Here is a 7,887-nt window from a genome sequence, read left to right as displayed (position 1 = left end):
AACTATTTGATTAGAAATTTATTTATTTTTGTTGTAGAAAGTCTCTTATCTTGGTTGAAAAGTCATCTATTTTGTTTTTAAAAAAATCATCTTTTCGGTAAAAAATTAATCTTTTTGTTTTAAAATTAATCTATTTTATTAAAAGTTTTTCTTTTTTTAATTGATTGTTTTGACAGAAAATTAAATTATTACATTTTTATTGTTTTATATTTTGTTTAGTAGAAACGTCAACTATTTGATTAAAAATTCATATATTTTTAATAAATTCATTTTTTTGTTGTTATAGAAAGTCATATCTTCTTGGTTGAAACGTCATTTTTTTTAATTAGTCTATTTTGTTAAGAAAATCACTTTTTTGGTTAAAAATTGGTCTATTTTGTTGAAAATTCACCTTTTTGTTTTAAAATTAATCTATTTTGTTAAAAATGCTTATTTTTATTGTTTTAACGGAAAATTTAATTATTAAAATTTTTTATTTTAAATTTATATATATATAAATTTTCAATCAATTTACAATTTGTGGAAACTAGCTATTTGATTAAAAGTTCTTTTTTTTAAATTCATTTTTGTTGTAGAAAGTCTTTTATTTTGATTGAAAATTCATCTATTTTTTTTTTTAAACATCTTTTTGGTTAAAAATTATTCTTTTGGTTTAAAATTAATCTATTTTGTTAAAAGTTTTTCTTTTTTTAATTGATTGTTTTAATGGAAAGTTAAATTATTAAATTTTGTTTAGTAGAAACTTCAACTATTTGATTGAAAATTCATATATATTTTTTTGTAGAAAATCTATTTTCTTGTTGGAAAATTCATCTATTTTGTTGAAAACTTAACGATTTGATTAAAAATTAATTTCATCTCACACCAATATTCCATTTTTAAAAATTAAAAATTGATATTTTTCCCGTTTGGAAATTCAGCCTTGTTTGTTGTAAATCCTGCCGAATCGTTCCAGGTGACAAATGCCGTTCTGAAATTGATAGAGCGTGAACGAAATGGAGAGACAATCAATACGCGACTGGTGAGTGGCGTGATAAATTGCTACGTTGAGTTGGGCCTGAATGAGGAGGATCCCGGGGCCAAGGGGCAGAATCTCTCCGTGTACAAGGACTCGTTCGAGAACCTCTTCCTCGAGGACACGGAGCGATTCTATACCCGCGAGAGCTCGGAATTCCTGCGTCAGAATCCGGTGACGGAGTACATGAAGAAGGCGGAGCAGAGGCTGCTCGAGGAGGAGAAGCGAGTGCAGGTGTACCTGCACCAGACGACGCAGGATCGGCTGGCAAAGACCTGCGAGCGAGTCCTCATTGAGAAGCATCTCGATATTTTTCACGCCGAGTTTCAGAATTTGCTTGACGCGGACAAGAACACGGATCTGGGCAGGATGTACCAGCTGGTCGCGAGGATACCGAATGGCCTTGGCGAGTTGCGCAATCTGCTCGAGAGTCACATTGCCAATCAGGGATTGGCGGCGATCGACAAATGCGGCGACACGGCCGGAAATGTAAGAAGTTTCTGATATGTTTGGGAGTAAGGTGGACAGACACCCAGGCTGACCGCAGGAACCGATTGGAGCCTCTACAAAGTATCCGTGAAGAACCGATTCGGTTCCTTTGTTAAAAAACTCGAAAAAAAAAAAAAACAGCAAAATCAACTTTTTAATTGTTGAAATTCGGATTCTATGTTAAAATTTGCATTAGAAACTCATGGAGTAAACGCAATAATTTTTCTTGCAGTGTTAAAAACTTAAAAAAAAAAAAATCTCATTAACATGGGCCAAAGGCGACTTCAAAAGCATCTTCTTTTAGTAGCTGTTAATGAGCGTTCCGTCGGTAGAGTTCTGAACCGTTTATATTACTTTGAGAACGGTAACGAGACTGAGAATATTACCAAGAATATAACCGAGAGATAAATTCTCTGAGAATTTATGAGAATCTCAGAATTTATTTTATTTAATAGAAAATTGACATTTTTTCGTTAACTTTTCGGTTGAAAATTCAACTCTTTTTTTAAAAAGTTTCACTTTTTTATTTATATTAAAGTTTACCTGTTTTAGCAGAAATTAAATCTTTTTTTGATAAAACTTAACTTAACTATTCGTAGAAAATTTACTTTTTGTTTAAAATTTATATTTTCGTGTTGAAAAATGAACTGAAATATTTTCTGGATGAAAGTTCCACTTACCAAAAAAAGTTGTTTTTTTATTACAAATTTATCTATTTTCGTACAAAATTGATCTTTTTTTGTATAAAATGCGACTATTTGGTAGAGAATTGAAACATTTTGTTAAAAGTTCATCCTTTTTGGTAAAAAAATTAGTCTTTTTGGATTGAAAATTCAATTTTTTTTGTAGAATCTTCTTTTTTTTCTTGTTACAAAATTTCAATTTTTGATGTTACCTTTTTGTTTAAAAATTCTTCTTTTTGGTCATATTTTTTGTGTGAAAAGCGAATTTTTGTAAAGAAAATTTGTCTTCTGATTATTTGTTGAAAATTATATATGCTTGGTTGAAAGTTTATCTATTTTTGTAGAAAATTAATCGTTGTGCTTGAAAAACACCTTTTGGTTGAGAATTTGAGAAACATTTTGGTTTTAAAATTCTTTTCTTTGTTCTATAAATTTCATTCTTTTTTTATTAAAATATAAACTATGGCACTTTTTAGTTGGCAATTTGTCTTTTTAAGTTGAATTTTCAACTATTATGTTAAAAATTCAAATATTTTGTTAAGAATTCCAGTATTTTGTTAAAGAGTTATCTTTTAAAGTAGAAAAAACTTCTTTTTTTTTTGTTTGAAATGAATTAATACATTTGAAAATTTAAATTTTGTATATGAAACACTGTTTTATTCTACTTATAAAATATTCTATGGTAAAAATATCATAAGATATAATACTTGAGCTATTATGGATGCGCTTGAAGTCACCTTCAGCAGAAGTTAATGACATTTTTTTACATTTTTAACGCTACAAAAAAAGTATTGCGATTACTCCGTGAGTTTCTAATAGAAAATTTAACGTGGAATCTGAATTTCAACAGTTTAAAAGTTTATCTTGATGTTTTTTGTTTTGTATTTTTTTTTGTAGTTTTTTAAAGAGGAACCGAATGGGGACCCAATAGGATTTTTACGGGTACTTTGTAGAGGCTCCTTTCGGTTCCTTTGGACCGCCAGGGCAGACAGATGGATGAGGCGAGTTTTGGGAATTTTAAAATTTTCAATGAATTTGGAACGGGCGTTTGTAGATTTTTTTTTATTGACAGGGCGTTTTTCCGATTCTTTTTTTTTTTCTTTTTTTTGTATGTTTTATGATTGAAAATTAATTCTTTTTAGTAAAAAAAGAAATAAGTGGACGGTATATTTTGGGTTTAGAATTGATTTCTCTTGATTGAAAATTCGACTATTTGCAACAATATTTAATTATTTTGCTGAAAATTAAATTATTTTGTTTAGAAATTAAATTATTTTTCTGAAAATTTAATTATTTTGTTTACAAAATAAATAATTTTGTTGATAAATTAAATTATTTAGTAGAAAATTTAATTATTCTTTTGAAAATTTAATTATTTTGTTAACAAATTAATTATTGTGCTGAAAATTTAATTATTTTGTTGAAAATTCAATTAATTTGTTGACTCATTTAATTATTTTGTTGAGAAATTAAATTATTTTGTTTAGAAATTACATTGTTTTTTTGGGAAATTAAATTATTTGGGAGAAAATTCATGTTTTTGGTGACAACTTAAATTATTTTGTTTAAAATTTAATTAGTTTGCTGAAAAATTAATTATTTTGTTGAGAAATTAAATTATTTTGTTAAGAAATTCAATTATTTGGTAGAAAATTTAATTATTTTTCTGAAAATTAAATTATTTTGTTGAGAAATTAAATTATTTTGTTGAAAATTTAATTATTTTGTTTAGAAATTAAATTATTTGGGAGAAAAATCAAGTTTTTGGTGATAATTTTAATTATTTTGCTGAAAATGTAATGATTTTGTTTACAAATTAAATTATTTGCTAGCAAATTTAATTATTTTGCTGAAAATTTAATGATTTTGTATAGAAATTCAATTATTTTGTTGAGAAATTAAATTATTTGATAAAAAATTTAATTATTCTTTTGAAAATTTAATTATTTTTATGGAAAATTTAATTATTTTTCTGAAAATTTAATTATTTTGTTAAGAAATTAAATTATTTGGTAGAAAATTCCACTATTTGGTAGAAAATTTAATTATTTGGTGGAAAATTCAAGTTTTTAGTGATAATTTTAACTTTTTTCTTTAAAATTTAATTATTTTGTTTTAAAATTTAATTATTGATGTGGAAAATTCAATTATTTTTGTGGCAAACATTAATTATTTTGTTAAGAAATTAAACTATTTTGTTTGAAAATTAAATTATTTTGTTTAGAAATTAAATTATTTGGTAGAAAATTCAAGTTTTTGGTGACAATTTTAATTATTTTGTTTAAAATTTAATTATTTTGCTGAAAATTTAAATATTTTATTGAAAATTACCAAAGAAAATTTAATTGTTTTTCCCAACATTTAATTATTTCGCGGAAAATTTAATTATTTTGCTGAAAATTTAATTATTTTCTTTACAAAATAAATAATTTTTTTGATAAATTAAATTATTTGGTAGAAAATTTAATTATTTTGTTGAAAATTCAATTAATTTGTTGGCAAATTTAATTATTTTGTTTAGAAATTACATTATTTTATTGGCAAATTAAATTATTTGATAGAAAATTCAAGTTATTGGTGAGAATTTAAATTCTTTTCTTTAAAATTTAATTATTTTGTTGAAAATTTAATTATTTTTGTGGAAAATTCAATTATTTTGGTGGCAAATATTAATTATTTTATTGAGAAATTAAACTATTTTGCTTAGAAATGAAATTATTTAGCTGAAAATTAAATTATTCTGTTTATAAATAATACTTATTTTATTGGCAAATTAAATTATTTGGTCGAAAATTCAAGTTTTTGGTGACAATTTTAATTATTATGTTTAAAATTTAATTATTTTGCTGAAAATTTAATTATTTTTTTAAGAAAATAAATTATTTTGTTGCGAAATTATATTATTTGGCAGAAAATTTAATTATTTTGCTGAAATTTAATTATTTTGTTGAAAATTCAATTATTTTGTTGGCAAATTTAATTCTTTTGTTGGGAAATTAAATTATTTTGCTGAAAATTAAATTTTTTGTTTAGAAGTTAAATTATTTTATTGGCAAATTAAATTATTTGGTAGAAAATGTAATTATTTTGTTGAAAATTTAATTTTGTTCAAAAAATTAAATTATTTTGTTAAAAATTCCACTATTTGGTAGAAAATTTAATTATTTTGTTGGCAAATTTAATTGTTTTGTTGAGAAATTAAATTATTTTGCTGAACATTAAATTATTTTGTTTATAAGTTGAATTATTTTGCTGAAAATTTAATTATTTTTTGAAAAATTAAATTATTTGTTTGAAAATTCTGATTTTTGGTGACAATTTTAATTATTTTCTTTAAAATTTAATTATTTTGTTGAAAATTTAATTGTTTTGTTGGAAATTTTAATTATTTTGTTGAGAAATTAAATTATTTCTTTTGAAATTATATTATTTTTCTGAAAATTTAATTATTTTGTTTAGAAATTAAATTATTTGATTGGCAAATTAAATTATTTTGTAGAAAATTTAATTTTGTTTGGAAAATTAGGTTATTTTGTTGAAAATTCCACTGCTTGGTAGAAAATTTAATCATTTTGTTAAAAATTCCCAATTTGTTAGAAAATTAAATTATTTTGTTGAAAATTTAATTATTTTGTTGAGAAATATAAATTATTTGGTTGAAAATTCTTGTTTTTGGTGACAATTTCAATTATTTTCTTTAAAATTTAATTATTTTGTCAAAAATTAAATTATTTGGTAGAAAATTTAATTATTTTGTTGAAAATTCAATTTTTTGGTCAAGAAAATAGTAGAATTTTCAACAAAATAATGCAATTGACAACAATATAATAAAAATTTCAAACAAAGTAATTAAATTTTACACCAAATAATTTTTGAAGGCAAGAAATAAGTTTGGTACCAAAATTGTGATAATAAATGTTTTAAATTAAAAAAGAAAAAAAAACTAACTTTCAACAAAATAATTAAAAATGTTACTTAATACTAGAATTTTTAACCAAGAAAGATCAATTCTGGACCAAAAATATGATTGAAGACTTTTTGTTCGAAGGAATTAACTTTCAACCATAAAAGATTACTTTTTCATTTAAAAAAATGGTTTTCCATCCATAAAGACGAATTTTTGATAAAACTGTAGAATTTTGGCAAAAAAGGAATACTTTTTAAGAAAATAGTAGAATTTTCAAAAGAAATAATTAAACTTTCCACCAAATAATTTTTAAAAAAACAAAGAAGCTTAGAACTCCAAAGTGTGAAAATAAAAGTTATAAATAAAAAATAAAATAATTTTCAAACAAAACTGTTGAATTTTGGACAAAAATGATGATTTTGTAAGAAAATAGTGGAATGTAAAAAAAATCAATAAATTTACAACAAAATAATTAACATTGTACCAAATAATTAAATTTCTAACAAAATAATTAAATTTTCCACCAATTAATTTTTAATGAAAAGAATTAATTCTCCATCATAAAGCAAACAAAAAAAAAAGAATCTGAAAAATGCCATGACGATATAAACATTTTCAATAAAGTAATTAAATTTCCTACCAAATAGTGGCACTTTCAACAAAATAATTTCATTTTTCAAACAAAATTAAATTTTCGACAAAATAATAAAATTTTAAAGAAAATAATTTAAATTGTCACCAAAAATCAAAATTTTCACCCGAATAATTTAATTTTTCAACAAAATAATTAAATTTTCAGCAAAAAAATTAAACAACAAAATAATTTAATTTGCCACCAAAATAATTAATTTTTCGGCAAAATAATTTAATTTATCAACAAAATTATTAAATTTTCAGCAAAATAATTAAATATTCAGCAAAACAAATCAATTTTCTTTCGTAATTTTCAACAAAATAATTTAATTTCTCAACAAAATAATTAAGTTCTCAAGAAAATAATTAAATTTTAAAGAAAACAATTAAAATTGTCACCAAAAATCAAAATTTTCACCCGAATAATTTAATTTTTCAACAAAATAATTAAATTTTCATTAAAAAAAATTAAATTTTCAACAAAATAATTAAATTTGCCACCAAAATAATTAATTTTTCGGCAAAATAATTTAATTTATAAACAAAATTATTAAATTTTCAGCAAAATAATTAAATATTCAGCAAAACAAATTAATTTTCTTTGGTAATTTTCAACAAAATAATTTAATTTCTCAACAAAATAATTAAATTTTGAACAAAATAATTTAATTTCTTAACAAAATAATTCAAATTTAAAAAAATAATTAAAATTGTCACCAAAAATCAGAATTTTCAACCAAATAATTTCATTACTCAACAAAATAATTAAATTTTCAACAAAATAATTTAATTTCTCAACAAAATAATTAAATTTCTAACAAAATAATGTGATTTCTCAACAAAATTATTAATTTTTCAACGAAATAATTAAATTTTAAAGAAAATAATTAAAATTGTCACAAAAAATCGGAATTTTTAATCAAATAATTTAATTTCTCAACAAAATAATTAAATTTTCAGTAAAATAATTAAATTTTCAACAAAATAATTAAATTTCTAACAAAACAATGTGATTTCTCAACAAAATTATTAAATTTTCAACCAAATAAATAAATTTCAAAGAAAATAATTTAAATTGTCACCAAAAATCAAAATTTTCACCCGAATAATTTAATTTTTCAACAAAATAATAAAATTTTCATCAAAAAAAATTAAATTTT

The 7,887-nt window shown here is 21.9% G+C and overlaps 1 protein-coding gene across 3 annotated transcripts in view; it reads left to right on the top strand.

The window, feature by feature from the left end:
* LOC117168789 (cullin-1) overlaps nt 1-7,887 on the top strand; it is a 57,300-nt gene that overhangs the window by 19,288 nt on the left and 30,125 nt on the right. For all 3 annotated transcript variants that reach the window (XM_033354604.1, XM_033354612.1, XM_033354595.1), the window contains exon 4: nt 956-1,504. In XM_033354604.1, coding sequence (XP_033210495.1) covers nt 956-1,504 — 549 coding nt within the window. The remainder of the gene's footprint in view (nt 1-955; nt 1,505-7,887) is intronic.

This window comes from Belonocnema kinseyi, chromosome 1, assembly GCF_010883055.1.
Source record: "Belonocnema kinseyi isolate 2016_QV_RU_SX_M_011 chromosome 1, B_treatae_v1, whole genome shotgun sequence".
Taxonomy (NCBI): domain Eukaryota; kingdom Metazoa; phylum Arthropoda; class Insecta; order Hymenoptera; family Cynipidae; genus Belonocnema; species Belonocnema kinseyi.
This window is presented reverse-complemented; position numbering and strand designations above follow the sequence as displayed.